The sequence below is a fragment of the Bubalus bubalis genome, chromosome 9, assembly GCF_019923935.1.
Source record: "Bubalus bubalis isolate 160015118507 breed Murrah chromosome 9, NDDB_SH_1, whole genome shotgun sequence".
NCBI classification, from domain to species: domain Eukaryota; kingdom Metazoa; phylum Chordata; class Mammalia; order Artiodactyla; family Bovidae; genus Bubalus; species Bubalus bubalis.
Genome location: NC_059165.1, coordinates 97,723,387 through 97,745,229, shown reverse-complemented (window position 1 = coordinate 97,745,229; position 21,843 = coordinate 97,723,387). Strand labels below are relative to the sequence as shown.

The following is a 21,843-nucleotide window of genomic DNA, read 5'->3' as shown; positions in this document are numbered from 1 at the left end:
AGAACAATCTTCTCCAGTGCACATAGAACACTCTCTAGATAGTTCACATCTTAGGCCACAAAGCAAGTATCAATAAATTTGAAAATATTGAAATCATACAGTATAATTCCTGACTACAGTGGTATGAATCTTGAAATAAATAAGAGAATGTGTGTGTACATGCTAAATTGCTTCAGTTGTATCTGACTCTTTGTGGCCCCATGGACTATAGCCCACCAGTCTTCTCTACCATGGGATTCTCCAGCCAAGAATACTGGAGTGTGTTGCCATGGTCTTCTCCAGGGGATCTTCCCGACCCAGGGATCGAATCCTATCTCCTGCATTGAAGGCAGCTTCTTTACTGTCTGAGCCACCAGGGAAGCCCTATATAAGAGAATAACAACTAGAAAACACACAAATGTGTGGCAATTAAATAACACAGGCCTGAAAAGGCAGTGGTATCTTAGTGATGAGTTTTCTCAAAGCTTCCTTCATGTCCCTGTTCCTCAAACTGTAGATGAAGGGGTTCATCATTTGAGGGACAACTGTATAAATCACTGAAGCCACTGCAGTCTGCCTGGAAGAATTGATAAGAGCAGAGCTAATGTACACCCCCAAGCCTGTGCCATAGAATAAAGACACAACTGAGAGGTGAGAAACACAGGTGGAAAAAGCTTTATACTTTCCACCCACTGATGGCATTCTCAAAACTGAGGAGACAATTTGAGTATAGGAGAATATGATTCCACACACAGGAACACCACCAAATATGCTAGTTGCCAAATATATCAGGATATTGTTGATGAGGGTATCAGAGCATGCAAGCTTGATGACCTGAACAACTTCACAGAAGAAGAGAGGGATTTCCAGGTCTGTGCAAAACATCAGCTGCAACACCATCAGGCTGTGGAGCAGGGCATCCACGATGCTAATAAACAAGGAGAATAGACTCAGCCAACCACAAAGGCGAAAGTTCATGATGGCCATGTACCTCAGTGGGTGATGAATGGCCACATAGCGGTCATAGGCCATTATTGCAAGGAGAAAACTTTCCAAACTAGCAAACACCAGGACAAAGCAGAGCTGGGTGAGGCAGCCTGTGTAAGTGATGCTCTGATTCTGTGTTTGGATGTTCACCAGCATCTTTGGGATCGTGGTTGTGCTTAAACAGATGTCAGTAAAGGACAGGTTGTAGAGAAAGAAGTACATGGGGGTGTGGAGGTGGGAGTCAGAGATGACAGCCATGACGATGAGCAGGTTTCCCAGAGTGGTAACCAGGTAAATGGACAAGAACAGAATGAAGTAGAGTGGCTGCAGTTCCAGATCCTTTGTCACTTCCATAAGAAGGAATTCTGAAACTCCTGTTTTGTTTCTGGGTCCCATGTTGTGGACAAATCTGGTAAGAAAGATGGAAACTGACAACACAATCAAATGTGGGTTTTATGCACCAGCAGGATGCAAAACATTATCATGGGATGAGATGGAGATAAACAGAAGAATAAGAAACGTGTCTTCTGTATGCATGTTATTTCGATACTTTCTTAAAAAACTGAGGCTGATATAGCAGAATTTCATCCATTGTTAATTCCCATAAGGGTTTAATGGGTAGTCACTATTCATACTGTATTTTAGAAATAATTTTATTTCTGTTTATTTTTGGCTGTGCTGGGTCTTCCTTGCTGCATGGGCTTTTCTCTAGTTGCAGCAGGAGGGGTCTACTCTCCAGTTGTGGGGCACAGGCTTCTCACCATAGTGGCTTATCTTGTTGCAGAGCATGGGCTCTATGGTGTGTGGGCTCAGCAGCTACGGCTCCAGGGCTCTGGAGCACAGACTCGATAGCTGTGGCGCATGGAGCTTAGTAGCTCCACAGTATGTGGGATCTTCCTGGATCAGGGATCAAACCCATGTCTCCTGAGTAGGGAGAAGGATTCTTTACCATTGAAGCACCAAGAAAGCAACTATATTATTTATGCCACACTACTTGGTAATTTTATATAGAGAAGCAGACTAAGGAGGCAACTGAACATTGTGTCTTGATCCCCAGAGACCCCAGAGCCAAGCAACTGGAATAATACATAGGCGAGTGGCTAAGCACACATGTCAGGAATCAGGAATGGGAAAATAAGGTGAACTTCACCAGACTTCCTGTCCACCCACTACCCACCACCACAAGATCGCAAGCAAACGTCAGACAATTTTATAATGGTCATCCTGATTTAAGAGACGCAGATTTCAAATATAGCAATGTGTACATATCAATCCCAAAATGGGATTCTTCCTTCCATTCTTCCCCACTGGCAACCAGAAGATCGTTGTCTAAGTCTGTGAGTCTATTTCTGTTTTGTAAATAACCAACAACGTCCTTTTCATACTGTTCATGGGGTTCTCAAGGCAAGAATGCTGAAGTAGTTTGCCATTCCCTTCTCTATGGCACCACATTTTGTCAGAACTCTCCACTGCAACCCATCCGAGGATATTAAGAAGAGGTGGCGTGAGAGGAGAAGGGGATGACAGAGGATGAGATGGTTGGATGGCACCCCCAACTCAATGGACATGAGTTTGAGTAAACTCCGGGAGTTGGTGATGGACAGGGAAGCCTGGCATGCTGCAGTCCATGGGATTGCAAAGAGATGGACATGACTGAGTGAGTGACTGAACTGAACTGAACTGAAGTTACTTTTTGTGGCCCTATTAGACAACTCCCCATGGCAAGAGCATCCTGGGATTTTATTCTTTTATGACTTTAATGGTCAATATTACATTAACTGTGAAGAGCAAAAAAAAAAAAAAAAAAAAAAAAAGAAGAGGTGGCAAGAATAGAGAGAAGAGCTATGCAAAAAAAAAAAAAAAAATCTTAATTTACCAAGATAACCTCGATGGCATGATCACTCACCTAGAGCCAGACATCCTGGAGTGTGAAGTCAAGTGGGCCTTAGGAAGCATCACTATGAACAAAGCTAGTGGAGGTGATGGAATTCCAGCTGGACTATTTCAAATCCTAGAAGATGATGCTGTTAAAGTGCTGCACTCAATATGCCAGCAAATTTGGAAAACTCAGCAGTGGCCACAGGACTGGAAAAGGTCAGTTTTCATTCCAATCCCAAAGAAGGGCATTGCTAAAGAATGTTCAAACTACTGCAAGAACTTCCAGATGTTGAAGCTGGATTTAGAAAAGGCAGAGGAACCAGAGATCAAATTGCCAATATCTTTTGGATCATAGAAAAAGCAAGAGAATTCCAGAAAAGCATCTACTTTTGCTTCATTGACTACGCTAAAGCCTCTGACCGTGTGGAACACAACAAACTGTGGAAAATTCTTAAAGAGATGGGAATTCTAGACCACTTTATCTGCCTCCTGTGAAACCTGTATGCATGTCAAGAAGCTGCACTTAGAATCAGACATGGAACAACAGACTGGTTCCAAATTGGCAAAGGAATATATCAAGGCTGTATATCATTACCTTGCTTATTTAACTTATGTGCAGAGTACTTCATGTGAAATGCCAGGCTGGATGAAGCACAGGCTGGAATCAAGATTACCAGGAGTAATATCAATAACCTCAGATATGCAGATGACACCACCTTTATGGCAGAAAGCAAAGAGGAACTAAAGAGCCTCTTGATGAAGGTAAAGAGGAGAATGAAAAAGCTGGCTTAAAACTCAACATTCAGAAAACGAAGATCATGGCATCTGGTCCCATCACTTCATGGCAAATAGATGGGGAAACCATGGAAACAGGACAGACTTTAATTTCTTGGGCTCCAAAATTACTGTAGATGGTGATTGCAGCCATGAAATTAAAAGACACGCTCCTTGGAAGAAAAGCTATGCCAAACCTAAACAGCATATTAAAAAGTAGAGACATTACTTTGCCAACAAAGGTCCATCCAGTCAAAGCTATGGTTTTTCCAGTAGTCATGTATGGATACGAGAGCTGGATTATAAAGAAAGCTGAGCACCGAAGAATTGATGCTTTTGAACTGTGGTGTTGGAGAAGACTCTTGAGAGTCCCTGGGACTGCAAGGAGATCAAAACAGTCCATCCTAAAGGAAATCAGTCCTGAATATTCATTGGAAGAACTGATGCTGAAGCTGAAACTCCAATACTTTGGCCACCTGATGCGAAGTGACTCATTGGAAAAGACCCTGCTGCTGGGAAAGATTGAAGGCAGGAGGAGGAGGGGATGACAGAGGACGAGATGGTTGGATGGCATCACTGACTCAATGGACATGGGTTTGAGAAAGCTCCAGGAGATGGTGAAGGACAGGAAAGCCTGGCGTGCTCAGTCCATGGATTGCACAGAGTCGGACATGACTGAGTGACTGAACAAGAACGAGATCCTACTGTACAGCAAAGGGAACTCTGCTCAATGTTATATGGCAGCCTGGATGGGAGGGGAGTTTGGGGTGGAGAATGGAAACATGTATATGTATGGTTGAGTCCATTTGCTGTCCACCTGAAACTATCACAACAGTGTTAATCAGCTATACTCCAATATAAAATAAAAAGGTAAAATAAGAGTTGCAGACTTCAACTCAAGAGGAAACGGTCTTGATTATGGGAGAGCATGAATACAATACTAGTAAATGAGAGGTGTTTGAATACTGGTGCAAAGTATAAGGAAACATGAGACAAAGATGATGGACAGTCAGGCAGGAAGCTTCTGGATAGCCTTGTTCTAATCATCTGATGCATGTTCTTTCATCACAGATAAACCATAGTGAGACACCTGTCCTCATTGCCAAACCTTACTGAGGGACATTAGGTTACCTGAGTGGCATCACAGTGGAATGGTGGTTGACATTTCTGCTGAGTGTTCCATCTGTATTCAGGAGGGGCAGAGGAACTGAGTGAGCCACCAGGCTCCAAGGCAAGAAGGGTCATCTATGGAAGGAGGCTCAGGTGTGTTACTGCTTTTCAGGGAAAGCACTGTTGAATGGGGCGGTCACAGGCAGATCACAATCTCTGTACTCCCTAGAGGTTCAATTTCCAAAGCTCCTCATTAGTCAAGCAGTTTTATTATCACTGTGATCCCAGGACCGTGCAAACCCTTAGAAACCAAGGATACAATTCTATAATGCTATACTATACTATATACATAATCTTATAATAAGTCATTTTATTATATTTTATACAATTAATTATAAAATATATGCTATATATTATACAAATAGCATATTTTAAAGCATAGTTGTTAGTGTAAAAAACAACACAAAAATTTCAGAGTTTATCTCTCCAAGAGTCATTAAATGTTTCCTGATCATAATCTTAACTGTGTATATTTTACACAATTGAATTGCAATATATTCTCTGTGACAATCCTGTCTCTGATCAATTACTATATCACAACCACCTTTTCTAATTTATCAAAATGGCTTCAATATATATTAATAGTTTTCTTCACTTTCTGTCTCTATGTGTTCTCAGTCATGTCCAACTCTCTGCGACCCCAAGGACTGTAGCTGGCCATGCTCCTCTGTCCATGGGATTATCAAGGCAAGAATACTAGAGCGGGTTGTCATTTCCTCCTCCAGGGGATCTTCCTGACCCTGAGACTGTACCTTCCTCTCCTATGTCTCCTGCATAGCATGTGGAATCTTTACTGCTGAGCTATGGAGGAAGCCTTTAGCTGAATGGTGTGCTACAATAATTAAGACCTATTAAATTGGTACAGGTGTAAATTTAAGACATGTTGATGATAATATAGAGCCCAGAAAAAGACCAGAACATAAATGGACAGTTTATTCAGGGACATAAAAATGAATTTGGATCCTTACCTCCCATCAAGGCAAAACTAAATTCTAGAAAGAGTATTGTTTCAAATGTAAAAGCTAAAATGGTGAATCTCTCAGATTGAAGTAACCTTGGGTTTTATTAAAAAATATCTAGGAAGCACAAACCATTGTGGAAAGTATTGACAAATGCACTGCATTAAAACTAAGCACTTGTGTTCATCCCATCACTCCCCAAAAGCTTACAAAAACCCAAAAGTAATAAACACATGCAAAAAGAAATTTTCAGTGCATACAACTGAAAATAATAACCTGGTGATACAAAGTCATGTGAATCAATTAGAAAAAGATAAGCCACTCAGGAGAAACACCACAAACAGAAACTTAACAGAAAGGAAATAAATATCCAAAAATTCTATCAATCATTTAATAATAAGATATACATGAATTATTAAATCATTTTCATACCCATTAGACTGTCAGTATTCTTGAAAATGTGTTGATGATGATATAGATCATCAGTAGTTTCCAATGTCAATCTTAAAGGAAATCAACCCTGAATATTCATTGAGAGGACTGTTGCTGAAGCTGAAGCTCCAATATTTTGGTCACCTGATGCAAACAGCCAACTCACTGGAAAAGATCCAGATGCTGGGGAAGACTGAAGGCAGAATGAGAAGGTGGTGTAGAGATGAGATGACTGGATGGCATCACTGATATAATGAACTCGGGCAAACTCTGGGAGATGATGAGGGACAGGGAGGCCTGTCATACTGCAGTCTTTGGGGTCATGAAGAGTCGGACATGACTGGGAGGCTGAACAGCAACTTTCCAGTTCAGTCCAGTTCAGTTGCTCAGTTGTGTCTGCCTCTGTCATCTCTGACAGATTTCCAGTATATGTATAAATTTGTTCAAACGAAGACTTATTGTAACCACACAAAGGAGACTCGGTATCTCTAATACCCAATATTTCCATCCCAATTACACAACACTCTCATTTACACCAGACACATATAAAGCACTATTCAAAATGATTTATTTATAACACCAGAAAACTAGTTACAAAGAAACAAAATTTCCAGCAGTATCAGAAAAAACATGTGTTTTGAAAAGATACTACATATGACTTACAAGTGCAGAGTATTGGAAATGAGTTCATTTCTGCTGCATAAATACTATTTATTTTATTAAATGACACAGATTAGAAAAACAAGCTGATAATACAACATGAAGGAAAACTAACCTAATTGCTAAAGAAAGTAGTAAAAATATGTGAGAATAGTAAGTTTACAAATTATGAATAAAAGCACATCATGGAACCCGACGATATCAATTAATTTTATTGAGTCCTTTACTACATGTCAAAAGTTGTCCGAGGTGTTTTTAATGCTTGTGGGGGTGGAATTCAAAGGGGAATTGCACTGCATATAGTCAGGCTTAGGCTCTCTCAAAATAAGCATTTTCTCCACCTTGAGGATGAGCTTCAGATGGGACATTTGATCCTATTCATGGTGAAGAGAATGAAGGGTGTATGTTGCAGATGACTCAGTGCATTATTAAATATTAAGACACATAGGATTGAGCCAGTTTTCTGTTTCTGGTAAACATTTTGTGATATGATGCCTGCATGTGTTGCAGCCGTCTTGGCTCACAAGGGAAACAACTGCTCCCAGGTTAAAGACACCACCTGGAGGAGCAAATGACTTTTCTCTATATTCCCCAGTTCTGAAGCCTTTGTGTTGTAAGACAGCATTGTTTTGGCACATTCGAATCAGGGTTACTTTATCTCAGTAAAGATGAAAGCTTCCTCACTGATCAAAATTGAATGTCTTGTAATCGTCCCTAACCTCTGAGACAGCAACAATATAGCAACTACAGAGGTCAGAAAACTGAGTTGTGGTGGATGTTGGTGTTGCCATGCACACATACAGTTTATCTGTGGTGGGTATCAGGAATGAGTGAGTTAGAATTTGCAAGAACAGCTCTCCACATGTTTCACAGCAGGCTTGACCGTGGGATGCAGTTCTGTTGTTGTTCAGTCACTAAGTTGTGTCCGACTCTTTGTGACCCCATGAACTGAAGCACACCAGGCTCCTCTGGCCTTTACTGTCTCCCAAAGTTTGTTCAAATTTGTGTCCATTGAGTCAGTGATCCTATCTAACCATTTCATCCTCTGCTGACCCCCTTCTCCTTTTGCCTTCAATCTTTCCCAGCATCCCAACTCCAGTGAGTCAGCTCTTCCCATCTGGTAGCCAAAGCATAGGAGCTTCAACTTCAGCATCAGTCCTTCCAATGAATATTCAGGATTGATTTCCTTTGGGATTGACTGCTTTGATCTCCTTGCAGTCCAAGGAACTCTCAAGAGTCTTCTCCAGCACCACAGTTTGAAAGCATCAATTCTGCGGTATTCAGCCTTCTGTATGGGTCAAGTCTCATATCTGTACGTGACTGTTGGAAAGACCATTTGTTATCGTTCAGTCATTAAATCTTGTCTGACTCTTTGAGACACCATGAACTTCAGCATGCCAGGCTTCCCTGTCTTTCATATCTCCTAAAGTTTGCTCAAACTCATGTCCACTGAGTTGGTGAAAAAGCATAGCTTTGACTATATAGATCTTTCTCAGAACCAACCAAGAGATCAGGCAAATTCAAGGCTCTATGTCCACAAATTTATTAGATCCCCTCCCTGACATATCCAAATTTTCCACATTTCTTCTTTTGATGTTCCAATGATATCAGTATATCTCTTGTCTCCATTAGCTTCTTAAGGAATGCATGGAGGAAAACAAGATTAGGAAATGGGACTCATTTGTGAAACATCACTGAGCCAAGAAAACAGAAAGTTGGGTTTCAACCTCAAGTTAAAATTCCCTTAGCCACTATGTTATCTAATCATTTTAGAATAAGTTGGTGGGACAAGAGTCAGGCTTTCTGGTTCACCTGACATTCTTGTGATGTTGGTTCATTCTAGAAATGCCAGTACAAAGCAGAAGAGACAATCACAGAAAAGAAGGAGTCCAAATGATGAGTTTCCTCAGAGCTCCTTTCATGTCCCTGTTCCTCAGGCTATAAATGAAGGGGTTCATCATTTGAGGAACAACAGTGTACATCATTGAAAGCACAGCAGTGTTTCTGGAAGAGTTAATAAGAGCAGAACTAATGTACACCCCAAAACCTGTCCCATAGAATAAGGACACAACTGAGAGGTGAGACCCACAGTTGGAAAACGCTTTATACTTTCCACTTGCTGATGGCATTCTCAAGACAGAGGACACTATCTGAATATAAGAGAAAATGATTCCACACACAGGAATACCCCCAAATATGCTAGTTGCCAAATATATCAGGATATTGTTAGTGAGGGTATCAGAACATGCAAGCTTGATGACCTGAACAACTTCACAGAAGAAGAGGGGGATTTCCAGATCTGTGCAAAAGGTCAGCTGCAACACCATCAGGCTGTGGAGCAGGGCATCCACGATGCTAATAAACAAGGAGGATAGAATCAGCTGGCCACAGAGGGGGAAGTTCATGATGGCCATGTACCTCAGTGGGTGACGAATGGCCACATACCGGTCATAGGCCATTACTGCGAGAAGACTATTTTCCAAACCAACAAAGACTAGGATGAAGCAGAGCTGGGTGAGGCAGCCTGTGTAAGTGATGCTCTGATTCTGTGTTTGGATGTTCACTAGTATCTTTGGGATCGTGGTTGTGCTTAAACAGATGTCAGTAAAGGACAAGTTGTAGAGAAAGAAGTACATGGGGGTGTGGAGGTGGGAGTCAGAGATGACAGCCATGATGATGAGCAGGTTTCCCAGAATGGTAACCAGGTATATGAACAGGAACAGAATGAAGTGGAGTGGCTGCAGTTCCGCATCTTCTATCACTTCCATAAGAAGGAATTCTAATATTCCTGTTTTGTTTCTGGGTCCCATGTTGTGGAAAAATCTGGTGAGAAGGATGGAAACTGACAACATATCAAATGTGTGTTTTCAGCACTAGCAGGAGAATCACAAAAGGCAGACACTATCTTGGGATGAGATGGAGACAGAGAAGAATTAGAAACATTCCTTCTGTACACATATTATTCTGTTACTTTTTTTTAAAATTTTATTTTATTTTTAAACTTTACATAACTGTATTAGTTTTGCCAAATATCAAAATGAATCCGCCACAGGTATACATGTGTTACTTTTTTAAAAAACTGAACCTGATACAGCGGATATCATCCATTGTTGATTCCCATAGGGGCTTAAGGGGTAGTCACTTTTTATAATACACTAACTATACTATTTAGATTATTTGAGACATTTGGTAATTTTCTAAAGAGAGACTAGGGAGGCAGGTGAATATTCTGTCTAGATTCCCAGAGACCTCAGATCCAGGGAACTGAAATAATACATAGGTATGTCAATAACCTTGATCTCCTTTGGACAGCAAGGAGATCAAACCAGTCAATAAAGGGAATCAACCATGAATATTCACTGGAAGGACTGATGCTGAAGCTGAAGGTCCAACATTTTAGCCACCTGATGTGGAGAGCCGACTCCTTGGAAAAGACTCTGATGCTGGGAAAGACTGAGGACGGGAGGAGAAGTGGGCAACAGAGGATAAGTTGGTTGGATACTATCACTGACTCAATGGACATGAATTTGAGCAAACCTCAGGAGACAGTGAAGGACAGGGAAGCCTGGCCTGCCGCAGTCCATAGTGTAGCCAGAGTTGGACATGACTTAGCGACTGAACAACAATAAGAAATGTCAAGACTAGAATGAGAAGATAAGATAAACTTTACTAAACTTGTTGTCCACCCACCCCATACCCCAACAAGATTGCAAATGAATGTTGGAAAAATTTTAATAGTTATCCTGTTTTAAGAAATGCAGGTTTGAAGTACAGTGTGTGTACATATTGATTCCAAACTCCCTAACGGTCCCTTCCTCTCATTCTTCTGCCTTAGCAACCATAAGTGTGTTCTCTAAGTCTGTGAATCTGTTTCCGTTTTGTAAATAACCATAAGGTCCTACTGTGTACCATAGGGAACTCTGCTCAATGTTATGTGGCAGCCTAGATGGGAAGGGAGTTGTGGGAAGAATGGATATATGTATATATATGACTGAGTCCCTTTGCCGTCCACCTTAAACAGTGACAACATTGTGTGTGTGTGCGTGTGGCCATGCTCAGTTGTGTCCAACTCTCTTGTGACTCCATGGACTCTAGCCTCTAGACTGCCAGGCTCCTCTCTCCATGGGATTTTCCAGGCAAGAATACTGGAGTGGGTCGCCGTTTCGTTCTCCCGGATATCTTCCCGACCCAGAGATGGAAACCATATCTCTTGCGTCTGCTGCGTTGCAGGTGGATTCTTTACCACTGTGCCACCTGGGAAGCCCATTAACCGGCTCTACTCCAGTGTAAAGTACAAAGTTCAAAAAAGGGAGATGCAGATTTCAACTCAAGAGGAAATGGTTTTGGTTATAGTAGAGAGTGACTACATTAGCCAATGAAAGGCATTTGAGTACTGGTGCAAAGTACAAGGAAACTTGAGAAGAAGATGAAAAACAGGCAGGAGGCCTGGAGTAGCTTATTTCTAATCATCTGATGTATATTCTTTCCTCATAGCTTCCTCTGGATAAGTATAGCGAGACACCTGTCCTCATTTCCAAATCTTACTGAGGGACATAAGGTTACCTGAGTGGCATCACAGTGGAATGATGGTTGACATTTCTGCCGAGTGTTCCATACAGATCTGTGTTCAGGAGGGGCAGAGGAACTGAGTGAGCCACCAGGCTCCAAGGCAAGAGGGGTCATCTATGGAAGGAGGCTCAGGTGTGTTACTGCTTTTCAGGGAAAGGACTGTTGAATGAAAGGGGCAGTCACAGGCAGATCATAATCTCTGTACTCCCTAGAGGTTCAATTTCCAAAGCTCCTCATTAGTCAAGTAATTTTATTATCACTGTGATCCCAAGACTGTGCCAATCCTTAAAGACCAAGGATATAATTCTATAATGCTTAGTATATTATACTAATCTATACTATATATAATCCTATAATATAATAAGCTATAATATTATGTTTTGTATATTATAATTACTTTTAAAATATATACTATGTATTACACAAGTAACATTTTAAAAACATATTTGTTTATATATATATATTTTTTTATTTTTTAACTTTACAATATTGTATTGGTTTTGCCATATATCAACATGAATCCGCCACAGGTATACATGTGTTCCCCATCCTGAACCCTCCTCCCTCTTCCATCCCCGGACCATCCCTCTGGGTTGTCCCAGTGCACCAGCCCCAAGCATCCAGTATCGTGCATCAAACCTGGACTGGTGACTCGTTTCATATATGATATTAAACATGTTTCAATGCCATTCTCCCAGATCATCCCACCCTCTCCCACTCCCACGGAGTCCAAAAGACTATTCTATACATAAGTGTCTCTTTTGCTGTCTCGTACACAGGGTTATTGTTACCATCTTTCTAAATTCCATATATATGAGTTAGTATACTGTATTGGTGTTTTTCTTTCTGGCTTACTTCACTCTGTATAATAGGCTCCAGTTTCATCCACCTCATTAGAACTGATTCAAAAGTATTCTTTTTAATGGCTGAGTAATACTCCATTGTGTATATGTACCACTGCTTTCTTATCCATTCATCTGCTGATGGACATCTAGGTTGCTTCCATGTCCTGGCTATTATAAACAGTGCTGCGATGAACATTGGGGTACACGTGTCTCTTTCCCTTCTGGTTTCCTCAGTGTGTATGCCCAGGAGTGGGATTGCTGGATCATAAGGCGGTTCTGTTTCCAGTTTTTTAAGGAATCTCCACACTGTTCTCCATAGTGGCTGTACTAGTTTGCATTCCCACCAACAGTGTAAGAGGGTTCCCTTTTCTCCACACCCTCTCCAGCATTTATTACTTGTAGACTTTTGGATCGCAGCCATTCTGACTGGTGTGAAATGGTACCTCATAGTGGTTTTGATTTGCATTTCTCTGATAATGAGTGATGTTGAGCATCTTTTCATGTGTTTGTTAGCCATCTGTATGTCTTCTTTGGAGAAATGTCTATTTAGTTCTTTGGCCCATTTTTTGATTGGGTCATGTAAAAAAGTGAAGTGAAAGTGAAGTCGCTCAGCCGTCTCCAACTCTTAGCGACCCCATGGACTACAGCCCACCAGGCTCTTCCATCCATGGGATTTTCCAGGCAAGAGTACTGGAGGGGGTGCCACTGCCTTCTCCAAAATAAACCCCACAGAAATTTCAGGATTTCATGTTTCCTGAATCTTAATCTTGACCATGTATTTTTCACACTAACTTTATTCATTGCAATATATTCTCTGTGACAATACCATCTCTGATCAATTAGTATATCATAGCCAACTTTTCTAATTTATCAAAATAGCTTCAGTATGTATTAATAGTTTTCTTCACTTTCTGTCTCTGTGTGTGCTCAGTCAGGTTCAACTCTTTGTGATCCCATGGACTGTAGCCTGCCAGGCTCCTCTGTCCATGGGATTAAGGCAAAAATAGTGGAGTGGGTTGCCATTTCCTCGTCCAGGGGATCTTCCTGACCCACAGATTGAACTTGGGTCTCCTGCATTGCAGGCAGATTCTTTATAACTGTGCTACCTGGGAAGCCCATTAACCGCCTCTACTCTGGTGTAAAATAAATAGTTCAAAAAAGGAAGAAGCAGATTTCAACATCTGAGCCATCGAGGAAGCTCTTTAGCTGAATGGTTTGCTACAATAATTAAGACCTATAAAATTGATACAGGAGTAAATATGACTTGCTGATGATAATGTAGAGTCCAGCCTAAGACCACACATAAACGGACAGTTTATTCAGGGATAGAAAAATGAATTTGGATCTCTGCCTCACATCAAGGCAAAACTAAATTCCAGGAAGGGTTTGTTTCAAATATAAAAGCCAAAACGATGACTCCCTCAGATTGAAGTAACCCTGGGATTTATAAAAAACATCTGGGAGCACAAACCATTATGGAAGGTATTGACAAATGCACTCCATTAAAATTAAGCCCTTGCATTCATACCCTGTTCTCCCCCCCAAAAAAACCTAAAAAATGATATCCAAAAGCAAAAACACATGTGAAAAACATTGCAGTGCATTCAGGTGAAAATAATAACCTGGTGATACAAAGTCACATGAATCAATTAGAAAAAGGAAAGGCGCTCAGGAGAAGTACCACAAGCAAAAATGTAACAGATAGGAAAGAAGTATATGAAGATAATATCAACCATTTAATAATAAGACACACATAAATTAATGAAATCACTTCTATACCCATTAGACTGTCAGTATTTTTGAAAACATTTGTGATGAAATAGATCACTAGTACTTTCCAGTGTATGCCTATTTGTTCAAAGAAAAGCTTATTGGAACTACCCAAAGGAGACTTGATATCTCTAATACCCAATATTTCCATCCCAATTACAAAACACTCTCATTAACACCAGACACATATAAGACACTATTCAAAATGATTTTTCTATAACACCAGAAAACTAGCTACAAAGAAATGAAACTTCCAGCATCAGGAAGAACATATATTTTGAAAAGATACAGCATACATGTACAAGTCCAGAGTATTGGAAATGAGTTCATTTTTGCTGCATAAATAATATTTATTTTATTATGTGACACATCAGAAAAGCAAGCTGAAATATACAACATGAAAGAAAACAAAACTAACCTAATTGCTGAAGCAAGTGGTAAAAATATGTGAGACCAGTAAATTTACAAATTAGAATATCAGCATATTATGAAACACAACACTACTAGTTAATTTTCCAAGGTGATTTGTATTTTTACTCTAGGGAGTACAAATCATTTTGGAAAGTATTGACAAATGCACTGCATTACAATTAAGCACTTGTATTCATACCTTGCCCGCATTAAAAAAAACAAAAACTACAAAAGATATTCAAAAGCAATATCACATGTAAAAAGAAATATGCAATGCATACAAATCTCCACATGTCTCACAGTAGGCTTGAGCCTGGGATGCAGTTCTGTTGTTGTTCAGCCACTAAGTCGTGTCTGACTCTTTGCAATCCCATGAATGGCAGCACACACGCCAGGCTCCTCTGTCCTTTACTGTCTCCTGAAGTTTGCTCACATTTGTGTCCATTGAGTCAGTGATGCTATCTAACCATTTCATCCTCTGCTGACCCCTTCTCCTTTTTCCTTCAATATTTCTCAACATCCTAGCTCCAGTAAGTCAGTTCTTCCCATCAGGTGGCCAATGTATTGGAGCTTCAGCTTCAGTATCAGCCCTTCCAATGAATATTCAGGGTTTATTTCCTTTAGGAATAGTGGGAGACTTTAATACCCCACTCACACCTATGGATAGATCAACTAAACAGAAAATTAACAAGGAAACACAAACTTTAAACGATACAATAGACCAGTTAGACCTAATTGATATCTATAGGACATTTCATCCCAAAACAATGAATTTCACCTTTTTCTCAAGCCCACATGGAACCTTCTCCAGGATAGATCACATCCTGGGCCATAAAGCTAGCCTTGGTAAATTCAAAAAATAGAAATCATTCCAAGCATCTTTTCTGACCACAATGCAGTAAGATTAGATCTCAATTACAAGAGAAAAAATATTAAAAATTCCAACATATGGAGGCTGAACAACACGCTGCTGAATAACCAACAAATCACAGAAGAAATCAAAAAAGAAATCAAAATTTGCATAGAAACGAATGAAAATGAAAACACAACAACCCAAAACCTGTGGGACACGGTAAAAGCAGTCCTAAGGGGAAAGTTCATAGCAATACAGGCACACCTCAAGAAACAAGAAAAAAGTCAAATAAATAACCTAACTCTACACCTAAAGCAACTAGAAAAGGAAGAAATGAAGAACCCCAGGGTTAGTAGAAGGAAAGAAATCTTAAAACTTAGAGCAGAAATAAATGCAAAAGAAACAAAAGAGATCATAGCAAAAATCAACAAAACCAAAAGCTGGTTTTTTGAAAGGATAAATAAAATTGACAAGCCATTATCCAGACTCATCAAGAAACAAAGGGAGAAAAATCAAATCAATAAAATTAGAAATGAAAATGGAGAGATCACAACAGACAACACAGAAATACAAAGGATCATAAGAGAGTACTATCAACAATTATATGCCAATAAAATGGACAATGTGGAAGAAATGGACAAATTCTTAGTAAAGTACAACTTTCCAAAACTGGACCAGGAAGAAATAGAAAATCTTAACAGACCCATCACAAACATGGAAATTGAAACTGTAATCAAAAATCTTCCAGCAAACAAAAGCCCAGGTCCAGATGGCTTCACAGCTGAATTCTACCAAAAATTTAGAGAAGAGCTAACACCTATCCTGCTCAAACTCTTCCAGAAAATTGCAGAGGATGGTAAACTTCCAAGCTCATTCTATGAGGCCACTATTACCCTAATACCAAAACCTGACAAAGATCCCACAAAAAAAGAAAACTACAGGCCAATATCACTGATGAACATAGATGCAAAAATCCTTAACAAAATTCTAGCAATCAGAATCCAACAACACATTAAAAAGATCACACACCATGACCAAGTGGGCTTTATCCCAGGGATGCAAGGATTCTTCAATATCCACAAATCAATCAATGTAATACACCACATTAACAAATTGAAAAATAAAAACCATATGAGGTATCTCAATAGATGCAGAGAAAGCCTTTGACAAAATTCAACATCCATTTATGAGAAAAACTCTCCAGAAAGCAGGAATAGAAGGAACATACCTCAACATAATAAAAGCTATATATGACAAACCCACAGCAAACATTATCCTCAATGGTGAAAAATTGAAAGCATTTCCTCTAAAGTCAGGAACAAGACAAGGGTGCCCATTTTCACCATTACTATTCAACATAGTTTTGGAAGTTTTGGCCACAGCAATCAGAGCAGAAAAAGAAATAAAAGGAATCCAAATTGGAAAAGAAGAAGTAAAGCTCTCACTGTTTGCAGATGACATGATCCTCTACATAGAAAACCCTAAAGACTCCACCAGAAAATTACTAGAACTAATCAATGACTATAGTAAAGTTGCAGGATATAAAATCAACACACAGAAATCCCTTGCATTCCTATACACTAGTAATGAGAAAACAGAAAGAGAAATTAAGGAAACAATGCCATTCACCATTGCAATGGAAAGAATAAAATACTTAGGAATATATCTACCTAAAGAAACTAAAGACCTATATATAGAAAACTATAAAACACTGGTGAAAGAAATCAAAGAGGACACTAACAGATGGAGAAATATACCATGTTCATGGATTGGAAGAATCAATATAGTGAAAATGAGTATACTACCCAAAGCAATCTATAGATTCAATGCAATCCCTATCAAGCTACCAACAGTATTCTTCACAGAGCTAGAACAAATAATTTCACAATTTGTATGGAAATACAAAAAACCTCAAATAGCCAAAGCTATCTTGAGAAAGAAGAATGGAACTGGAGGAATCAACCTACCTGACTTCAGGCTCTACTACAAAGCCACAGTTATCAAGACAGTATGGTACTGGCACAAAGACAGAAATATAGATCAATGGAACAAAATAGAAAGCCCAGAGATAAATCCACGCACATATGGACACCTTATCTTTGACAAAGGAGGCAAGAATATACAATGGATTAAAGACAATCTCTTTAACAAGTGGTGCTGGGAACTCTGGTCAACCACTTGTAAAAGAATGAAACTAGAACACTTTCTAACACCATACACAAAAATAAACTCAAACTGGATTAAAGATCTAAACGTAAGACCAGAAACTATAAAACTCCTAGAGGAGAACATAGGCAAAACACTCTCTGACATACATCACAGCAGGATCCTCTATGACCCACCTCCCAGAATATTGGAAATAAAAGCAAAAATAAACTAAACAAATGGGACCTAATTAACCTTAAAAGCTTCTGCACATCAAAGGAAACTATTAGCAAGGTGAAAAGACAGCCTTCAGAATGGGAGAAGATAATAGCAAATGAAGCAACTGACAAACAACTAATCTCGAGAATATACAAGCAACTCCTCCAGCTCAACTCCAGAAAAATAAATGATCCAATCAAAAAATGGGCCAAAGAACTAAATAGACATTTCTCCAAAGAAGACATACAGATGGCTAACAAACACATGAAAAGATGCTCAACATCACTCATTATCAGAGAAATGCAAATCAAAACCACTATGAGGTACCATTTCACACCAGTCAGAATGGCTGCGATCCAAAAGTCTACAAGAAATAAATGCTGGAGAGGGTGTGGAGAAAAGGGAACCCTCTTACACTGTTGGTGGGAATGCAAACTAGTACAGCCACTATGGAGAACAGTGTGGAGATTCCTTAAAAAACTGGAAATAGAACTGCCTTATGATCCAGCAATCCCACTCCTGGGCATACACACTGAGGAAACCAGAAGGGAAAGAGACACGTGTACCCCAATGTTCATCGCAGCACTGTTTATAATAGCCAGGACATGGAAGCAACCTAGATGTCCATCAGCAGATGAATGGATAAGAAAGCAGTGGTACATATACACAATGGAGTATTACTCAGCCATTAAAAAGAATACTTTTGAATCAGTTCTAATGAGGTGGATGAAACTGGAGCCTATTATACAGAGTGAAGTAAGCCAGAAAGAAAAACACCAATACAGTATACTAACTCATATATATGGAATTTAGAAAGATGGTAACAATAACCCTGTGTACGAGACAGCAAAAGAGACACTGATGTATAGAACAGTCTTATGGACTCTGAGAGAGAGGGAGGGAGAGGGTGGGAAGATTTGGGAGAATGGCATTGAAACATGTAAAATATCATGTATGAAATGAGTTGCCAGTCCAGGTTCGATGCACGATACTGGATGCTTGGGGCTGGTGCACTGGGACGACCCAGAGGGATGGAATTTGGAGGGAGGAGGGAGGAGGGTTCAGGATGGGGAACACATGTATACCTGTGGCGGATTCATTTTGATATTTGGCAAAACTAATACAATTATGTAAAGTTTAAAAAATAAAATTAAATTAAAAAAAAAAGACAATAAAAGTGAACTACAAAAAAAAAAAAAAAAAAAAAAAAAGGATTGGTTGGATCTCCATGCAATTCAAGAGATTCTCAAGAGTCTTCTCCAACATCAGAGTTCGAAAGCATCAATTCTTCGGCATTCAGCCTTCCTTATGGTCCAATTCTCACATCTGTACATGACTACTGGAAAACCATAGTTTTCACTATATGGACCTTTGTTGGCCCCAACCACAAGATCAGGCAAAATCAAGGTTCTTATGTCCACAAATTTATTAGATCCTCTCCCTGACATATCCAAATTTTCCACATTTCTTCTTTTGATGTTCCAACGATATCAGTATATCTCTTGCCTCCATTAGCTTCTTAAGGAGTGCATGGAGGAAACCAAGATTAGGAAATGGGACTCATTTGTGAAACATCACTGAGCCAAGCAAACAGGAAGTTGGGTTTCAACCTCAAGTTAAAATTCCCTTAGCCACTATATTATCTAGTCATTTTAGAATAAGTTGGTGGGACAAGAGTCAGGCTTTCTGGTTCACCTGACATTCTTGTGATGTTGGTTCATTCTAGAAATGCCAGTACAAAGCAGAAGAGACAATCACAGAAAAGAAGGAGTCCTAACGATGAGTTTCCTCAGGGCTCCTTTCATGTCCCTGTTCCTCAGGCTATAAATGAAGGGGTTCATCATTTGAGGAACAACAGTGTACATCATTGAAAGCACAGCAGTGTTTCTGGAAGAGTTAGTAAGAGCAGAACTAATGTACACCCCGAAACCTATCCCATAGAATAAGGACACAACTGAGAGGTGAGACCCACAGGTGGAAAACGCTTTATACTTTCCACTTGCTGATGGCATTCTCAAGACAGAGGACACTATCTGAATATAAGAGAAAATGATTCCACACACAGGAATACCCCCAAATATGCTAGTTGCCAAATATATCAGGATATTGTTAATGAGGGTATCAGAACATGCAAGCTTGATGACCTGAACAACTTCACAGAAGAAGAGGGGGATTTCCAGATCTGTGCAAAAGGTCAGCTGCAACACCATCAGGCTGTGGAGCAGGGCATCCACGATGCTAATAAACAAGGAGGATAGAATCAGCTGGCCACAGAGGGGGAAGTTCATGATGGCCATGTACCTCAGTGGGTGACGAATGGCCACATACCGGTCATAGGCCATTACTGCGAGAAGACTATTTTCCAAACCAACAAAGACTAGGATGAAGCAGAGCTGGGTGAGGCAGCCTGTGTAAGTGATGCTCTGATTCTGTGTTTGGATGTTCACCAGCATCTTTGGGATCATGGTTGTGCTTAAACAGATGTCAGTAAAGGACAGGTTGTAGAGAAAGAAGTACATGGGGGTGTGGAGGTGGGAGTCAGAGATGACAGCCATGATGATGAGCAGGTTTCCCAGAATGGTAACCAGGTATATGAACAGGAACAGAATGAAGTGGAGTGGCTGCAGTTCTGCATCTTCTGTCACTTCCATAAGAAGGAATTCTAAAATTCCTGTTTTGTTTCTGGGTCCCATGTTGTGGAAAAATCTGGTGAGAAGGATGGAAACTGACAACATATCAAATGTGTGTTTTCAGCACTAGCAGGAGAATCACAAAAGGCAGACACTATCTTGGGATGAGATGGAGACAGAGAAGAATAAGAAACATGCCTTCTGTACACATATTATTCCGTTACTTTAAAAAAAAATGAACCTGATACAGCAGATATCATCCATTGTTAATTCTCATAGGGGCTTAAGGGGTAGTCACTTTTTATAATACACTAACTATACTATTTAGATTATTTGAGACATTTGGTAATTTTCTAAAGAGAGACTAGGGAGGCAGGTGAATATTCTGTCAGATTCCCAGAGACCTCAGAGCCAGGAAACTGAAATAATACATAGGTATGTCAATAACCTTGATCTCCTTTGGACAGCAAGGAGATCAAACCAGTCAATCCTAAAGGGAATCAACCCTGAATATTCACTGGAAGGGCTGATGCTGAAGCTGAAGGTCCAATATTTTAGCCACCTGTTGTGAGGAGCCAACTCCTTGGAAAAGACTCTGATGCTGGGAGATTGAGGACGGGAGGAGAAGGGGGCAACAGAGGATAAGTTGGTTGGATACTATCACTGACTCAATGGACATGAATTTGAGCAAACCTCAGGAGACAGTGAAGGACAGGGAAGCCTGGCCTGCTGCAGTCCATAGTGCAGCAAAGAGTTGGACATGACTTAGCAACTGAACAACAATAACAAATGTCAAGAATTGAATGAGAAGATAAGATACTAAACTTTTGTCCACCCTCCCCATACCCCAACAAGATTGCAAATGAATGTTGGAAAAATTTTATAGTTATCCTGTTTTAAGAAATGCAGATTTGAAGTAGAGTGTGTGTACACATTGATTCCAAACTCCCTAACGGTCCCTTCCTCTCATTCTTCTGCCTTAGCAACCATAAGTGTGTTCTCTAAGTCTGTGAATCTGTTTCTGTTTTGTAAGTAACCATAAGGTCCTACTGTGTACCATAGGGAACTCTGCTCAGTATTACGTGGCAGCCTAGATGGGAAGGGAGTTGTGGGAAGAATGGATATATGTATATATATATGACTGAGTCCCTTTGCCGTCCACCTTAAACAGTGACAACATTGTGTGTGTGTGTGTGTGTGGCCATGCTCAGTTGTGTCCAACTCTCTTGTGACTCCATGGACTCTAGCCTGCCAGGCTCCTCTCTCCATGGGATTTTCCAGGCAAGAATACTGGAGTGGGTCGCCGTTTAGTTCTCCTGAATATCTTCCCGACCCAGAGATGGAAGCCATGTCTCTTGTGTCTGCTGCGTTGCAGGTGGATTCTTTACCACTGTGCCACCTGGGAAGCCCATTAACTGGCTCTACTCCAGTGTAAAGTAAAAAGTTCAAAAAAGGGAGATGCAGATTTCAACTCAAGAGGAAATGGTTTTGGTTATAGTAGAGAGTGACTACAACATTAGCCAATGAGAGGCATTTGAATACTGGTACAAAGTACAAGGAAA

General features: G+C 40.1%; 3 protein-coding genes across 3 annotated transcripts; all 3 read right to left on the bottom strand.

Moving 5' to 3' along the window:
• Positions 1 to 408: 408 nt before the first annotated feature.
• LOC102404421 (olfactory receptor 7G1-like) lies at positions 409 to 1,362 on the bottom strand. Its single transcript, XM_006057446.3, has one exon. It carries the CDS (start codon positions 1,360 to 1,362, stop codon positions 409 to 411), a length of 954 nt encoding a protein of 317 aa, XP_006057508.3.
• Positions 1,363 to 8,710: 7,348 nt separating this feature from the next.
• Positions 8,711 to 9,789, bottom strand: LOC112587079 (olfactory receptor 7G1-like). The gene has a single exon (XM_025294150.3). It carries the CDS (start codon positions 9,689 to 9,691, stop codon positions 8,711 to 8,713), a length of 981 nt encoding a protein of 326 aa, XP_025149935.3. The 5' UTR covers positions 9,692 to 9,789.
• Positions 9,790 to 19,405: 9,616 nt separating this feature from the next.
• LOC112587078 (olfactory receptor 7G1-like) lies at positions 19,406 to 20,551 on the bottom strand. The gene has a single exon (XM_025294149.3). The coding sequence runs from the start codon at positions 20,384 to 20,386 to the stop codon at positions 19,406 to 19,408; it is 981 nt and encodes a 326-aa protein (XP_025149934.3). The 5' UTR covers positions 20,387 to 20,551.
• Between the last annotated feature and the right edge of the window lie 1,292 nt (positions 20,552 to 21,843).

Excerpts from the sequence above, each read along its gene's own strand:
- LOC102404421 (XM_006057446.3), bottom strand. The coding sequence starts at position 1,362 with ATGGGACCCAGAAACAAAACAGGAGTTTCAGAATTCCTTCTTATGGAA.
- LOC112587078 (XM_025294149.3), bottom strand. The coding sequence starts at position 20,386 with ATGTTGTCAGTTTCCATCCTTCTCACCAGATTTTTCCACAACATGGGA.
- LOC112587079 (XM_025294150.3), bottom strand. The coding sequence starts at position 9,691 with ATGTTGTCAGTTTCCATCCTTCTCACCAGATTTTTCCACAACATGGGA.